Here is an 18,115-nt window from a genome sequence, read left to right on the forward strand (position 1 = left end):
GAACAAGGGCTCGGATGGCGTCGCCCGTGGGCGACATAGCAGATACCGGGACATGGAGGAGAGTGGACAAAAAACACAATTAGTCCGAGCAATCACGATTGGGGTACCTCTACATGCAACATCTGTCTTAGAATGTTTTAGAACAACTGTAAACATATTGCTTGCCACAGAAACATCAGATAAGGTTAGGTCACGACATGGATCGAAAGTGGCACATCTAGAGGTGAATTCCCCACACCGCAGAAACCCATAGAAGGCCGTGAAAAATACTGACTCAAGAAGCGTGTCGACGTAGGGCCCGAAGCACCCTTGTCTCAAATTGGACACCAGCGTGTGCAAGAGGGGTAAGGTGATTGGTAAGCGTTTATCTTTGGTCTCCGGACGCTGCTTCCTCAGCCCGTTCATCAGCAGGCGGATCCTTGGGTTCCCGAGCAGGCTGCATGCTGAGGGCTCCGAACAACGTACATTAAATTGAATGCCTGACACCAGTGCTTTAATGGAGGAGGGATGCAGCTTCTGTGATTCGAAGCAATGAACTATGAAGGCACACAAAACAGACATGTTCACAGGTCTAGGGCTCACGCCGAATGCGGCGCAGAAACCAGAGAATTGAATCCATGCCCTGTCGTAGGATTTTAATGTGGATGGGGCGATACCCTTCCTCATGTATTCACCAGCCGATACAACATACATGTGAAGCGCACCCGGGCCTAATCTAGCACCGTCAGGGGGAATGGCGGACACGCCAACCCGTCCGGTAACGCTTGAGGGCGCAGCATTCGGAACTCCTGAAAATTGAAACGAGACAGAGCGTCAGCGCTTCTGTTCTCCAGGCCTGGAATGAATGTGGCTCGCAATATGAAATTACCAAGCACGCTTGTCCACGTTAGCCGTCTGACTAAGCGATTAATGAAAGGCACCGAAGACCTCCCTTTGTTGATGATGTACACTGTAGCTTCGTTGTCACAAAACACGGTTATTTTCTTCCTACACCATAAATGCCCCCACAACAGACAAGCAATCACAATTGGATACAATTCGTGTAGAGCCGTGGAGTAATTCTCCGGAGCCAGAGAGACTATCTCCGCGGGCCATGCTCCGGAGAACCACTCGTTACCGTGAAACCCCCCGAACCCAACAGAGGGAGCTGCGTCGGTGTAAAAATCGAGAGCGACGGACGACTCCACGGAATCGTGATAGAAAAAACTGATACCGTTCCAATGCTCGCACAGCACGCTCCAAAAACGCAAATCCGATCGGCACCCGTCGTCCAACACCACGCAGTCTTGGAGATGAGGCACGCTTTTAGCCAAGTCCAACAGACGGGACACGAACGCGCGGCCCTGGGGTATGATGCGCATTGCAAAATTTAGATGGCCCAGCAACGAAAGCAGTTCACGTTTAGCCATCCAAGCAGCGCCCGAAGCGGCCTTCAGGACGCTTCGAACGCGCTCCAGTTTTTCCGCGGGTAACGACGCCTGCATGGAAACGCTATCTAGGTTGATACCGAGGAATTCCAAGGAGGTAAACGGGCCTACGGTTTTCTCCGCGGACAGCGGAACACCCAGGTCTCCAAACGTGTCCCTCAACACCGAGATACAGCGGGCGGGTGGAGACGACGGAAAATCCACCACCAAAAAATCGTCCAGAAGGTGCAAAACGAACGGCAGCCTGTGGACATTCACCAGGATCCAGCACAGCGCCTCCGACAGCGAGTCAAAAATACGTGGGCTGCTGCGGCAGCCGAACGCCAACCTGACAGAGAAGTACAGCTTGCTGCCCCACCTAACGCCGAATAAATGCCACTGAGAGGGGTGAAGAGGCATGACCTTAAACGCGTCGGTGATGTCGGCTTTCCCTAGCCACGCGCCCCTGCCAGCGGTTTTTATCATGCTGATGGCATTATCGACGCTTGCGTAGTACAGCGAAAACGGCTCCCGGGGAATCAAACTGTTAATGCTGGGCACAACGCCATCGTGAGGGGCAGACAGGTCAATGATGAGGCGTTTCTTGCCAGAATACTTGCGCGTTGCGACGCCTATGGGGCTTACTCGGTACGGGGCAAAAGGGGGCGCGAGGAAAGGTCCGATCATAAACCCTTTAGCCACTTCCTTCTCGAGGAGCTTTTCGACGACCGCCGGCTCTTTGATCGCCGTTTGTAAATTGGGGCACTCATGACTCACGTCAGGCAGATAACAAAGACCAGCAAGAAACCCGTGCACCAAACCATCGAGTAAATATGACACAAAACAGCGATTGGGATGACTCCCCAACGCGGCAGAAAGTCTTGATACGTTGACTGGGGTTGACGGATGTTTAATTATTTCCCCTTCGGAGCAGGGCGGGCCCGACGAGGGCACACAGATCGGGGATGAGCATCCCCGCAATAACTTCCTCCAACCGGCTTGACCGCCCGAGGTGGATGCACCGCAGGCCGACCCCTCTGCTTTGATCGGCGGTGCAAATGCAGTCCTCGGGCACAGATTCACCGTGTGGGCCAACGAACCGCACACGGAACAACACATCGGCACATGCCCGGTGAACACCCTGCTGACCAGATCGAGGTCGAGCACCGACCAATCCACACGGACGTTGAACTTTGTGATGTATAAGGCCGCTTTGGCAGAAAAGCATTTGTGGTACTCATAGAAGAGAGTGCCGCCATAGCGCATTGCTAAATCCGAAATCAATGCCAGGTAGTTATCGAACTCCACGCGGCGCTCAGGGTAAACCTCGCAGAGCGTGTCGCGGTATACGCCGAAAGCCACGTAGAACTCGGGCAGAGTCAGGTTTTTGGACATCCTGGGATCACACCCCTTGAAGAGCACAGACACTTCCCCGCACTCGACTACCCGCCTGTCCACCGGATCCGCAGAGCATAGCAGTATCTTAACCAGATTGACGTCGGTACCTGCTAGAATTTGGCTCCTCAGATGGGCGGAAATGCCGGCCGCGGGAGACAGGAACGGCGCCCCAGAAGCGGCCGCTGGTAGGGCGGAAGCCAGAGTCCACCTAGGACTTGCTGCGAAGTCCAAGGCCGCAGGAGTGCTTCCGGACCCAGGAAACTGCGGAGCCAACGCCGTCGCCGACCTGCCCTCCAACGCGACGACACGAGCTTCCATGTCAGCCAGAGAAACTTTGATGTCCAACAGGGCCGCCAGCACCGGGTCCGAACTAGAGGTGGACGCCACCGGGGCCGGGCTCCTCCCCCGGACTCGAGCCCTTTTCCCGGATGCCGGTTGGGAAGAGGTGCCCCGTTTCCCCTTGCCTTTTCCTGCCGGAGCACTTGGGGGAGCGGGAGGAGCGATACCGCCGCACTCTATGAAAAAATCGAACAGTTCCTCGTGATTACATCCCCTGGGAGGAGACACACCCCGGTCGTACAGGGAGTCGAGGATACGATGGACTGGCCAATCAGTGATGGTAGCCGATCTCTGGGCCAGACGCGAGCTGCGTCGAACTTGGCCATTCCCGTTGTCGCCGAGGTCCACGGAGGGTGCACCTCCGGGTGATCGATCGGAACCTCCACCGAACACCCCCAACAAACGGGTCGGCTCCGAATCAGAGGAGTCGCCCATGGCAAAACCGAAAAATATGACAGCCAAGAGAAGCGAGACCAGAAACAGCATGGGCAGCAGCACTGATCATACAACGACCGGGGTGAGTGTGTGCATATCCGCGCGTCTTTTAAAGACGCCTTATCGGACGTGGCCCAATGGATATGCGCTGCTACATGGGTGTGGTAGTGGGTGGAGTAAGGAAGGTGGAGTAAGACGCCTTACGTCCCCGATAACGCGCGCTGCCCGATTGCCCTGCCAGAACTAGCTGCGTTCATGAAGTCAGGCTGTTAAACTTAAAAATAACTTGCTGAGAAGTTATTAACGTAAACACATTGATAATCTGTTTGAAACAGTCGAGTTGAGTGTTGGTGATTCCCTCATCATCTCAATAGAATTAGAATGAAACGGAGTGTAATCTTTGAATGCAGTTTTCTCCCTCATCGCTTTTTGACACAGGTCTACTAAATTATGTAACTTCAGTTGTGATAAAGATATCTGAGTGATTTAAAACAGATTTGTATCCAGGGAAGTTTGTAGATTCCAAAGATGTATACCACCCAGAAAGTTAAATTTTCACCATGTGAAGGGTTTCACCTAGCCTGGCTCTGCCCTCTTACGTACTTAAGTTCCATTTTCATTGTGCTTTTGTACCGCGTCTGGGCTTTAGATATATTAGTCAGATATCTCCGGTAAACTTTTTACTGGTCCAATCAGCAAACAGAGGGAGTGGCTGAGAACGATGACGTTGATGTCATGCGCTAGTTTGAGTTGTAGTTCCGTAATGGCGACGGAGAAAGATGCTAGCGAAGCCATTCGGTCTGTTGTGGCAATGCTGCCGAATATCCAGACGTTAAAGCCGGGGCAAGAACAATCTTTGATCCCCACAGAGTTTGTTTGATTTTCCAGCTAGCTTCGTTAGTGGTGAAGGAGTTGGCTTAGGCGAACGCTAGCGATTGGTTATGCCAGATCCAGAGTGGCTCTGGGAAGATCCAATAGTTTTAAACGTCAACAGAGTAGCCGTCTTCAAGGAAGTTTAACGCTTGTCAATCGATCCAGCCCAGACTCTATACAAATGAAATGTACGAGAGTCTGGTTAGGACCAGGCTAGGTTTCCCCAGGCCGCCTCATAATTATTTGCAAATGCTAATCATTAGGCCTATATCTCTCAATACCAGTTGCCAATTGTGTTTGTCCTTTTGAAAATGAATCTGTAAGCTTGGCACATTTAGCAGCATCCTACTCCAATGCCTTTCTTTTTTTCAACCTGGCTTTTTCAGCCCCTCCTGGCCTCTTCCTCCTATCCATCCTCTCTAACGTGTATCATTACAGTAGGGCCGCCTTGCCCAGCTATTGGTAGCCTGTCTGAGAAAACATTTTGGAAAAGACGGGCAATGGACCCAACCAACTCTATTTGGGAGGGGAGAACTCCCTCACATGGTACAACCCATGCAGAGGCTGCGGTGTCAGAATGCAGAACGTGTGTAGCATACTTTAAGAGAAGATAGACTAACGTGACAAATGTCAACAACAAAAAATCCTTGACTGGCCCAAAAGTGAAGTGGCCCACCGGGAATTCTTCCGATTCCCCACTCCGGCCTTGGTGTAATACGTGTCACTGGTTAATATGCACAACGCACAGTAGCGCCTTCATACGCCTGCGCGATTATATCAAACCTCTGAATGCACGCGAGCACTTTACATAGACTTACAATAGACACTCAGGCGTTCAAACACGTCACGCTGGCGTCAAGCTGGCGATGTGCACACTTATTTTAACATTGTGTGCACAACGTGTGCGTGTCGTGTACACTACACCTGACATACGCCTCAAATACGTGAGACCTACACCTACGTGAACACTACGCCTAACTGTTTGATAGATATCAAGGCGTGCTTCGCATACTGACACTATTGCACAGCACAGAAACCTACGAACACCTGCCTGCCTAGACACGTGAGCTCCATCGAAAATGTACTTGCCTTGGTCAATATGTTTTTCATGTTTGTGTTGTTGATTATTAGGTGATTATTGCCTTTGAATATTTTAATTCTATCCCTTTGATCACTCAGCTAAATGTAATGTATTACAGACTAAAGTAACTTACGCCACACAAACATTACAGTCTTACAGCTTGATCAATATCTAGGCATGCGCTCAGGCAGGTGTCATGTGTGCTTAACATACTGAAATACCTGCGCACATCTGCCCTCCTAGACGCGTGAGATCTTTCGGCATGGGTTAGATCAAAATTATCGATTAGAAATTATCCACCTCGTATCCACCATGCAAAAATTGTAGTAGGCAATAATCACAGACTAACAACATGAACATGAATAACATATTAACCCAAGGCAAATACATTTTCAAAATAGCTCATGCATCCAGGTGGGCAGGTGTTGTGACACTTTAGTCTGTAATACATTACATTTAGCTGAATGATTGAAGGGATAGAATTAAAATATTCAAATGAAATAATCACTGTGCTGCATCAATTCTGTGCTGCGCTGCGCAATAGTATGGGGGGCGGAAAGGGCCATTCCTAAGCTTACCAGGAGAAGGAGCAGCCTAACCATACGTCGCCGCCAGACCGTGTGGATTTTTGAATGGGACTAATGGGACAGCAAACAAAGAGACTGGCAGTGACTGGACGGCGACGCCATGAAAGGAACGTCTACCGGCGGCAAAGTCCCGGCGACGCATGTTCGAAAGTATAAAAAAACCTTACGCCTACTAAGTACGTCTGAGATAAGTACGTCGTCACTAAACCGTGTGAGACGGATGTCGTCGCCAAACAACACAAGATGGGTATGGCTGCAGCCTGCAGCCTCCTGTCTCATGCCCTCCCGTCTCATGCCCAAGTTGTCCAATGGTAAATTCAGAGGGTCAAAAATACTCTCAAATTATTTTACGGATGGAGTTAAAGGTAAGTTCGTGAGCACGTTTGTTGCAATAAATTGAAAAACTTTTTTTTTTTTTTATCCATATAGTTTGCTTATTTCTGGATGTTATTGTTCTGTCCCTGATGTTAACGTATATTTGATGAAACCTGCGATGACCTTCATTTAAAACTGCATCAGCGTTTTATGTTGACATTTGTGAGCGAATATTAGCTAACGTTACCTAGAGCAATTAACGGTTGCAACTTTGATGGTTTCTTTTTGTGATTTTCCTTAAGGTACACATCAGTGTCTTTAAAAAAAGAACACACCGCAGGTGACAAAATGCACGGTGTGCTGTACCGACCATCATTGTCCCCCAACCGTTGTGGTTGTGCCTAACCTTTACCGCAACCTCTGCTACGACTCCAGAGGCCTGTTCCATAAAGCGAGTTTACCCAATAAGCCAGACTTATATCAGTTAGTCAGACTCATTTCTTGTTCATTCGGTTCCATAAAGCTAGCTCAACGTAGTTCGAACTCGGTTATTATGGCAACTTAGGCTACGAAACTAGTCTGGTCAGGGTCAGACTAACTGTCAGGCTTAGCGTGACTTGGTGCTTAACCAGACGTCCCTGTAACACTGACCCAACGGGAAGACGATGATTTACCACGTATATTCTCATTTTCTTATTCTCATCAGTTCAACATTGATAGAAAATCTACGTAAATAGCCTGCATAGGCTACAACATTTAGCCTAATGAATTAAACAATGATGAACAATGCTTTGATAGACTACGCACCATAGCCGTTAAATGTATGGATGTTAGTTTGTGATTTCAAATGTTTAGGCATCAGGCATAGGCCTACATCTCAATCTAAATTATCTGTTAATTATTAGTATAATTATCATAGCAATATAATTGTTAACAGTAGCCTACAATTGCAAAACGAACCTAAATCCGCCCCCCATTTCCCCGACACAAAACGTTAAAAAGTTAGCACTAGGCTACTGGATAATGTTTTAATTAATAGTAGGCTATTTATTTTAAACAATGTCAAAAAAGTCAATTTAGATTAGGTAGATTGCGTCAATCATGGCTTGTCATTTTACTTGATTGAAGCGGTGGATGAGGGAGCTGTCATTGTACACGATTTAAAGGGGACGTTCTTTCTAGAAGAAGTCATGTGGCCGTGTGCATTGCTTTTGCCGTGGTGGATTGTATGATCCATGTTTTGAAAAAAAACAAATTTTGTAAAAAAATAGGGTGCACGCGCAATTAGCTTGACTACGTAAATCTGACTTGAATTAGTAGGACTGCGTGAGCTGAAATTGGCCTTTATGGAACCGCTTAAGCCCCGCTTGACTAATTAAACTTATTCAAGTCTGGTTTAGGACTTTAAGTCTAGCTTTTTTGAGCGGCCTTTATGGAATAGGCCCCTGGCCTTAAACTAATCCTAACCTCAACCGTCGTTGTGACGCCTAAACCCAACCGGGCCTCCCAGGCTGCAGCCGTTGAATGGATTATTAGTTTGTAGTCTAGCAAACAAAATACTAGCTTTTATTTCGAAAAGTATAATCATAAGACGGGAGGGCATGAGGCGGGAGGCTGCATCCATACACTCTTGAAGAACACACCTACTAAGTGGCTACGTCACCGCCGTCACTGACTTGTTTTTTTAAACCTTATTAAGTCGTGCATAAGGCTACATGTTTCATATGTAAAAATGTCTTAATTGAGAACTATAGAGAAAGAGTAGCCAACTGTGCACAGCCTGTAGCATAGAGGATTTTACCGCAGGTGCAGGGAGTGCTTTTGCACCCCTTACTGTTTGGATGAAAACATTCAATTTTAAAATTAATGTAAAAAAACGAATATATGTTTTTAGAACACGTTAAAGTGATGTCAGAGTTGTATGTTCTATCATGGTTTGTTGTACTCTAATGATTAATTATACATTTTAAGTTCTAGTATTAATTTTGAGCATGTTATTGCACCCAGTTTTAAAACTTATAATCGCCTCTTGCCTGTAGTATGCTCATTTTTTGTAGGCTATTCACATTTTGTTGGTGTTTTTTTGTCCTATTGTTGCAGTGGATTTAACAATTATACATTGATATGTGGATATAATAATTCAAACCTTTCAAAGTGCCAATACACACATCTGTATAAGTGTCACGGCTGTACTGAGGACCCAAACGCACGACACACAAGGTTCTGGATGTGCGCAGATTTTATTTGAGAGAGAGATGGGGAGGACGGTTGAGGGTAACTGGTGGATGGTGGAACGGGGTACCGGTAGGAGGACTGAAGGACTGGAAGCGGTGATCTGGTTGAGAAGAAACAAGGTCAGCACTAAAAACAGGCATAGTCTTTTCACAAAACCACAGAAAGCCTGGAATACAGACGTGGGGTCGGTGATTCAACAAACTGGCAAGTAGTGGGTGACAATCCGGGGTTTAAGAGCTGTGGTGTGATGAGGGAATGAGCCGCAGGTAGTTGAGTTAACGGGAGGGAGTGAAGAAGTGGAATAGATGACTGGACCTGGAAGAAACAGATTAGAACCCGGTCTGGCCTAGGCCGGGGGCATGACAATAAGTCCAGCATGAGATGTGTAGCCAACCAGTACTTGTTTAAAGCTGTCATAACCGGGTTCAAACGAAGATTGGATGGATACTTATAGGGACTCCAGGAAGTGAAATAAGGATAACACTGTATTTATTCAATAAAAAGTGCTTACAAAGAAACGGTTGCATGTGAGGGTCATGTAAATTAGTAGTGTAGGGAGTGAATGTGGGATCAGTGCAAGTGTAGAGTGTGTAGAGAATCTTTACAAATTAAAAAGCAAACAGTGATGATGTCCCTGATAGTAATGGAGAGACCCAGCTTGTTGAAGGGCTCAAGGACCGAGGCACAGATCACAGGTGTGCCCTTGCAGCAATCACAGCTCCTCTACCTGCCTGCCATCCTGCAACAGAAACAAAGACACAGAAACAGAAGACAAGGGAGAGGAAACCCAAACATTGCACATAGAGCCAACAATCTAACATGGTTTGTGCCTTCATCAGAACAGGTATAACCTCCCAATCACTACAAGTCATTCAGGTAATAGTAATTTCCTATTGTCAGCTGTGAACAGTATCCTTTCTCAAGTAGGATTTAACAATTATAGCCTACCGAAGAAGCCATGCTTCCACTGAACCACAACCTAGAATAGTCTAGGTGACCACAATACAGTTTGTTTCATGCTTGTAAAGTTTGCATTCATTAGGGTTCCTCCGGTAGGAGGGAACCTATTGTTATTGTTGGTATTCTTATTATTAGGTTCCTCCGGTAGGAGGGAACCTATTGTTATTGTTGGTATTCTTATTATTATTAGGTTCCTCCGGTAGGAGGGAACCTATTGTTATTGTTGGTATTCTTATTAGGTTCCTCCGGTAGGAGGGAACCTATTGTTATTGTTGGTATTCTTATTATTATTTTTCTTCTCCATGCGCCCCAATATCTCAAAAAGTCCCCTTGTCATAAATGTTCTAATTTAGCACATTGATACTACATCCAAGTGGGTACCCCCACACCAAATATGGGCCACATCGGACCATAGGGGGCGCCACAGGCCACGCCCAAAAGTCCGATTTTCAAAGTGATGGCATTTCCACCCCATTGCTCCAATTCTTCTGGAACTTGGTGTGCATGCCTCATTTTTGATGAGGAACAAAAAAGCCTCAAAGACCCATAAGGTCCGCCATGATGGATTTTCCTGTACAGTGATAATTTGGGAAAACATTCAAAATTCCTCTTCTCTTGAACCAAAGGTCTAATTGACTTGAAATTTTGTACAGAAATGTATCATTGGTGTTTTTAAAAATGTTACTTAAGGCAATTGAATCAAGTACAAAATGGCTGAAATGGATGTATTTATGTAAATGTACACATTGCCTCAATATGTTTGTGTCACTAAATCAAATGTATTTTTGAAGGATGGTTCAAACCTTATAGGCTTTAAGGTGACATGCCTTTGAAGTACCATGCAAAGTTTCACCTTGATATGTCAAAATATGACTGAATTACAGCTGTTTGAACTTGGACCAAATCTAACAATGCTCGCCATTGGAGAAACAGTTTTTTTGATTATCTTTATTGAATTTTGTGTAATCCATGCCTGGGAATGGCTCAATTGGCTGAGATGTTGTGCTGGTAAGCAAAGGGTTGTAGGTTCAAAACCAATCAGAGGCATAGTTTTTAATTTTTTATTCTGACAAAACGGTTTCTAGTCTTCAGATAAATCCTCCGGTTGTAAAACATAGCAATGCGTGTTTATTTGAGCCCATCACAACACTCCAATCATCTGTTTAGCGAGACTGTGTAAACCACTGCAAAACAAGTCAGGTTCACCACAGTAGCTAGCTACTTGTAGTCTACGCATGGTAGAGATAACGCTAATGGTTATCTCTAATGAAGTAAATTGATTGTTCAGGTGGATTCCTAGTCTGTTGCACAAATTCATTTCAGTAACCTAAGCCAGGACACATCCCCACTGATGCTAGGCATGGTTTGAAATTCCCTTCCATGACAAGTTATGGCACTACAAACAACCTTTAAAAAAAACTAAAAGTAAGTTATTCTTTACAGCAGCAACCCAGTCATCCCGTTGTCCCATTTTCATAGGAAATGTACAAGCAGTTTCAATTTTGGCTGAATCTAACAACGCTTACCACAGGAGAAACAGCTTACTTTTTAATACAGTTACTGAACATGACACTATTCAACACTGAGAATAGCTCATTGGGCTGGGATGGTGACCTGTAAAGTATAAGGTAGTAGGTTGGAATCCAGCCATTATCTTTTGGCCTGTCATCATTTTGATCATCTGTTTAGTTCAATAGGATGACATCATTATGAAATACCATGCACAATTTCATGCAATTTCACCTTGAAATGTCAACAGTTTCTTAACCTTTGTCCCAAAGCTGACTAAAGCTAATATACTCTGCCCTTTCTATTCAAACAATCTCAACAGTTGGTGTGTAGCAGAGAGGATAGAGAGACTGACTTGTAACCTTATGCTCATGAGTTCAAATCCCCATTCAGCCTGTTGTTGGCCAAACATGAAGTAGTTTTGCTCTTTTGTTGTCCAACTCTCGATCTTCTAAAGTGTACATGTTTATAATATTTTGCGGAGGAACCTGCATCGCTGCTTGCAGCTATATTTGGTGGCCAAGCCGTGAAGCGGCGAAGCCACATAAGTGATTCTACCTTTTCTTATTATTATTATTAGGGGCCAAGCAGCGAAGCTGCGAGGCACCTATTGTTATTGTTAGTATTATTATTATTATTAGGGGTCAAGCAGCGAAGCTGCGAGGCACCTATTGTTATTGTTAGTATTATTAGGGGCCAAGCAGCGAAGCTGCGAGGCACCTATTGTTATTGTTAGTATTATTATTAGGATTCCTCCGTCAGGAGGAAACCTATTGTTATTGTTAGTTTTATTAGGATTCCTCCGTCAGGAGGAAACCTATTGTTATTGTTAGTTTTATTATTAGGATTCCTCCGTCAGGAGGAAACCTATTGTTATTTTTAGTTTTATTAGGATTCCTCCGTCAGGAGGAAACCTATTGTTATTGTTAGTTTTATTAGGATTCCTCCGTCAGGAGGAAACCTATTGTTATTGTTAGTTTTATTATTAGGATTCCTCCGTCAGGAGGAAACCTATTGTTATTAGGATTCCTCCGTCAGGAGGAAACCTATTGTTATTGTTAGTTTTATTATTAGGATTCCTCCGTCAGGAGGAAACCTATTGTTATTGTTAGTTTTATTATTAGGATTCCTCCGTCAGGAGGAAACCTATTGTTATTGTTAGTTTTATTAGGATTCCTCCGTCAGGAGGAAACCTATTGTTATTGTTAGTTTTATTATTATTATTATTCTTGTTCCATGGAAGTCAATGGCAGCCCCTAGAACACTTCGACAACTTTTTGTGAAATTTGGCACACTCATTAAGGACAGTTGATTCTATACCTACACCAAGTTTCATGTCTCCCATTAGACCACTCCAGCGCCACCAATGGGTCAAAGTTGGACTTGTGTTTACACACGCAACTTTTGAACCGTATGACCCATTTTCAAAAATGAGGTACCATTGGATTCCCTGGTTCAAGCCGAGTTCAACGCACCCCATGGCGTCAATTTCCGGTTATATAGATTTTCCGCTACTTCCGGTTTTATCAAAAACCTTTGAAAGCCTACTCCTCCTACAATTTTTGTCATATCTTCTTCAAAGTTACCAGAGATGATCTTCAGACCAAGCGTCACAAAAGTTATCGAAAAGAATTTTGATCCTCACAACCGTTTGTCCGGTACAGCCAATCAAATTCATCAGAAAAGCCGCCAAACAGGATGTGAAGTCCTGTCTCAGCAAATCTTTGAGATATCAACACGAAACTTGGTATATCGATGGAAGACACTACAACATGTTACCGTGTGCAAAGGCAACTTCATATCTCCAAAAATGATTGATATAAAGCAAATTGAACTTATCGCTAACGCTAAAATAATGCTTTACACATCAGCCAGTCAAAAACTGATACTCTGATTCAATCACAAGTTCATATGAAGACTCTTGAGAATGTTTATAACACAAATCTGTGAAAAAGTTGACTGTAAGATCAAAGGTCGATTTTTGGTGAATATTTGAAACATGCTTGCTTGGCTAATTTCTAGCCAAATTTCCAATGAATGTCTCCCCTCCTCCTGCCCGCGCGTGCTCCACATCCTCACACACTCAGCCTTAACTTACACACGCGCGGGCTTGGCAAGACGCACACGCAACATTTCAGGAGAGTGTGGGCTGACCAAGCCCCCACTCATTCCTTGGTTTCTAGCCAAGGCCTTGTGGATCTTGTAATCTTGGATCTCTTAACAAAAGCTGATCTTTTTAGTATTGCATTTCCGATTTTGTATGCAATGGTAAAAAGTTATACAAATCCTGAAACATTGATATATATATATGTATTTATATATATATAAATCTTTATTTCAGACGCCAAGTTCCACATAAAATAACAGACATAGAGCTATAAAAAAGAGAGTAAAACGAAAACATAAAACATAGATAATACAGTGCATAAAAAGTATGAAGACTTTTGTGCCAATGTAGTCTTAAGTTCCAAGTAATCGATAGCAGCTCTTTAGAGGGTTGACCAGGGCCTCTACTATTCAGTTCTCAGACTTGTCCAGTCGACACATGAAACCATACATCAGTTGTCTCAGGAGTGCCTTACAGGTTGGTACGTGCTTAGACAGAAACAACTGACCAGCACTATGCCACCTAGGCACATTAAGTAGCAATCTAAAAGCATCATTGAAACCATACATCAGTTGTCTCAGGATTGCCTTACAGGTTGGTACGTGCTTAGACACAAACAACTGACTAGCACTATGCCACCTTGGCACATTAAGTAGCAATCTAAAAGCATCATTGTAGGCTACTTTCAGTATCTGTATACTCCTTTACCTGTACATAGACCACAAATGAGCAGTGTACAATGGTGTTATGTAGGTTCTAAACAGGGAACATTTAACTGAATCTGAGCACATAGAAAACGTCCTTAATAACATACTGGCCTGAGAATATATTTGACAGCGCTGTTGATACATATCGTTGTCATCTGTCCAATCATCAGAAATGACATGGCAGATATTTTATTTCCTCACAAACACCAAGGGGACTGCCAGATAAATAAAAGGTAGGGAAGGTTAATTTCCTGTCCTGATTACTTCTGACTATCATTATGTGGCTTTTCTTTGCATTATATTTTATATCATGATCTAAGCCATACTGAGAGCACACCCATAGCATCTGTTGCAACAGGCTGAGTGGAACCAGATAATCTGCGTACATCAGATGATTGACAATAGATTCACCAACAAGACAGCCTGTATTTGTCTTATTCAGCTGACTTGATAAGTCCTCCATATCCATATTAAACAAAAAGGGAAATCAAATTCCTCCTTGTCGAACTCCGTTACCAACATGGAAAGCAGCTGATACAACATTGTCCCATTTAACATGAAAAGTTTGATTGGCATACCAGAACACCAAAATCCTCACAAGAGGTTTAGGGACACCTCTCGCTATTAGCTTCATAAACAGTTTTTCATGACAAATTCGATCGAAAGCTTTGTAAGCATCAATAAAGCATAAAAATACAGATGAATTAAGACTTGTGTACCTGAGACAATCTCCTTCAGAGCATAGATACAGAGATCAGTACCATGTTTTCTTTTAAAACCAAACTGATTTTCTGCAGTCAGAATATACATTTCCAATTTCAATCAAATAATTCTCTCAAACACTTTAGACAAGATACTGGCCAATGCAATGGGTCGATAGTTGTGTAGCCCGGGTGGTAAACATTTCTGTTGAAACAATCCTATTACATAAATATAAAAGTTTGAATACATAATACTTAAGTTCATAGTTTAATAAATAGACTTTAAGGTTTGAGAGTATGATTTTGATTTGATGAGAAATGCATATTGTTCATGTTTTACTGAATACAGCATTTGGAAATGTATATCTGTTGTTTAAAAAACGCATGTTAAAATGTACCGGTTACAAATATGAAGAGAGTAAGATGAATGTTTTGTGAATCTATGTTGTTGCTTTAATTTTGATTATGATGTTAAGCCAATCCGGTTTGAGGTCAAAGGGCAGGGTAACACGGGAAGTTGGGGTAGATGAGGTTGGAGTAGAAAAAGACAGAGCGAGCGGAGGAGTTGGAGGGAGAAGAAAATTGTAGCGTACGGTAAAATACCAAGAGTGAAGATTTTATATTATCATTAGTGGTGTTATGTTTATATTGTTGGGTGAATATCTCAACCAACAACAATAACCCAGAAAGAGGAGTTTGGCTGTTGGCGGTTTTGGATTAAGCACGGGCTTTGCCGCCAGACTAGCGACAGCGAGTGCCAGGTTGGAGCCGGTGGAGGTCGGGATTGTCGTCGTCCTCAGTCTTCTTCCTGAGTTGGTTCGTCTCGTAAATCCACGAGAGTATTTGGTCGGTCTCTCCTTCACCTGCTGCCGCCCTTCTGCCGCAGTGCGTGTGCTACCGCACTGCTGATCCGAGGTACCAGCTCCTTGTTATTTTGTGCCATCCTGGCGAAACAGCCATTTTGTTTACGGCTACAACGCACACGAGCTACACTCAGGCCTGCACCGTAGAACTGTACTGAATTAAGGTATTCGTGTAGTTAGCATTGCCGGCTAGTTTGTATTGTGTGTCCATGTGCATTACGATGTCATGTAAATGTTGAACCAATAACTGAAGAACTGATTTTTTGTCTGAAGTAAATCTTTCCTGTTTTTGTTTAACAGTTGGTTGTATTGTTTTTTTCATATGTTAAATTGGTTTAAGTTAGTAACAATTACTAACGAACTCAGGTTAGCCACCTCTCATTACAAATCCACCAAACTAGAGAGGCGCTACAGTTGTCTATGCTGTTCAGTTTACCAGCCTTATCTTTAACAACAGGCACTAACAGTACTGACATAATAGAGTTCGGTAGAACACCATGAACCATAATTCCAGTGAGACACATGGCTAGAAATGGACTGAGTCTATAACTGGCATTTTTTAGATGCTCTGCAGAAATGGAATCCATACCACAAGCTTTGTTGTTGTCTAGCATGTGGATGGCATCATAAATATCTACTGATCTAACTATCAAGTCTGAAGAGATACCTTTATATTGATTATCAATTCTCACTGTGTTACTTTGAACACAATTAAATAGTTTACTGTAGTGCTCATGCCATAGATCAGCAATCTTCTCTGGACAACTAACCCCTTTGATATCAGAAGGGAGGGGAGTTCTGTTATTATTTATGATCTTGACCTCCTTCCAGAAGTCAGTAAGATTGTTATTCTGCATCTTTCTGGCCAGCGAGTCTGCTCTCATTGTGTTTTCATTTCTCTTAATGAAACGAGTGCATATTTAAATCTAGCATTTGTGAGGTTTTTGTTATCAAGCAGCACTCTCTGTCTGGGTCTGCCTGCCTCTGACCAGACTCTAAAGGCTTCTCTAGCAGCAGCATGTTGCTCAGACACAAACTCATTCCAGACAGGCCGTGCGTTAGGGACCTTACTCTTGTGATTAATAAAAGGTTCACTGGAAGCATAAAGACATTTGACAATATCATCATACATGGCACAGAGCTTTTCAGCATTATGTTTATCCTTGCAGTTCATATCCGAGAATTAGTTAATAGAGAATATCTGTGCCGAACCTCTTTGGTCAATTTTGACCAGTCCAGTTTTTTTGGGGGGCCAGCAACAAGGGTACACTCTCAACATTTAGCAGCATAGCAACTGGTATGTGATCAGTGGTGGCCAGCCCATAACACATCTCTATACTTTCCAGTGAGTCATGAGCATCGGCTGTGGTTACAATATGGTCTAGCCAGGAAGTTGTGTGCCACGTTTCACTTATATAGGTAAAACTTGTATCAGGCAATAACGCTTTATATAATTAATTTAGTTTCATTACAGAACTGCTGCAGATGTTGTGCGAATAAACACTTATCTGACATGTCAGCATTAAAATCACCCATGACATAGACACAACATGAACTATTGTCCTCTATGAAGGACTGAATAAAAGCTAACCTGTTCTGAAATTCATCCTCATGGTCATAGGATTCATATGGTGTGTACACATTTACAATAGTAAATTTATTTTCATTGTGATTAAACTCCAACCCAATAGCCCAGTCAACGTTAAGCCACACCACCTTTACCGTTGGGTCATATTTTATGTTCCACAGTATAGCTACACCACCAGCTATCCTCCCACAAACCATTCTCATGCTGAGATCGGTAGTGGACTCTCCAGCACCATGAAAGTTCTTGTGTAGGGAGTTCAATTTGTCCAGATCTTGCTTGGTCATCCAGGTTTCTTGAAGGCAGACAATGTCACTCTCGTCCAGCAATGTGTCCACCACCAAACGTCTTGATCTATCAGCAGCAGTATGTCCTACTCGGAGGCCACGAGCGTTGTAGGATACAACCCGCATTAATGATCTACCACGGACCCATCAGGGCAGCTGGCCGGTGTGTCTGTCTCCCTGGTCTCTACATATAGGCCTACATTCATCCCAGCATCATGACTGAGCTGAAGCTCGGTACCCTGAGAGCGGGGGGTATTCTCTGGTCGAGCTTTTTTGAAAGTATAGACCAAGGGTAATTACCAAACCACAACTGTCCCACCATTACCCATATGTGGCGCTACATTCCACGCCCTAAAGCACAAAGGCTTTCTGGAATGGATAGGCTAACCAAGCCCCCTCCCTTCACTCCTTGAGTTGAAATAAAGGCCCTTGTGGATCCTGGTGGTATTATATTTCAGATTTGGTATCCCATTGGTAATTCTGCAGCATAGATTTTTCTATACAGTTCCAATTTGTCAAGAATATACATTTTTCAATGGTTCGCAATGTTTGGAGGAATCCGCCATTACTGCTTGCAGTTATATTTAGGATTCCTCCGTCAGGAGGAAACCTATTGTTATTGTTAGTTTTATTATTATTATTATTCTTGTTCCATGGAAGTCAATGGCAGCCCCTAGAACCCTTCGACAACTTTTTGTGAAATTTGGCACACTCATTAAAGACAGTT

General features: G+C 43.8%; 2 protein-coding genes across 2 annotated transcripts in view; one reads left to right on the forward strand and one right to left on the reverse strand.

Moving 5' to 3' along the window:
- Positions 1 to 710: 710 nt before the first annotated feature.
- Positions 711 to 3,578, reverse strand: LOC124487597. The gene has a single exon (XM_047050023.1). The coding sequence runs from the start codon at positions 3,576 to 3,578 to the stop codon at positions 711 to 713; it is 2,868 nt and encodes a 955-aa protein (XP_046905979.1).
- A 2,894-nt stretch (positions 3,579 to 6,472) lies between these two features.
- Positions 6,473 to 18,115, forward strand: part of ptprda (protein tyrosine phosphatase receptor type Da) — an 84,226-nt gene continuing 72,583 nt past the window's right edge. The window contains exon 1 of the mRNA XM_047050024.1: positions 6,473 to 6,484. Coding sequence (XP_046905980.1) covers positions 6,473 to 6,484 — 12 coding nt within the window. The remainder of the gene's footprint in view (positions 6,485 to 18,115) is intronic.

The sequence above is a fragment of the Hypomesus transpacificus genome, chromosome 26 (assembly GCF_021917145.1).
Source record: "Hypomesus transpacificus isolate Combined female chromosome 26, fHypTra1, whole genome shotgun sequence".
Taxonomy (NCBI): domain Eukaryota; kingdom Metazoa; phylum Chordata; class Actinopteri; order Osmeriformes; family Osmeridae; genus Hypomesus; species Hypomesus transpacificus.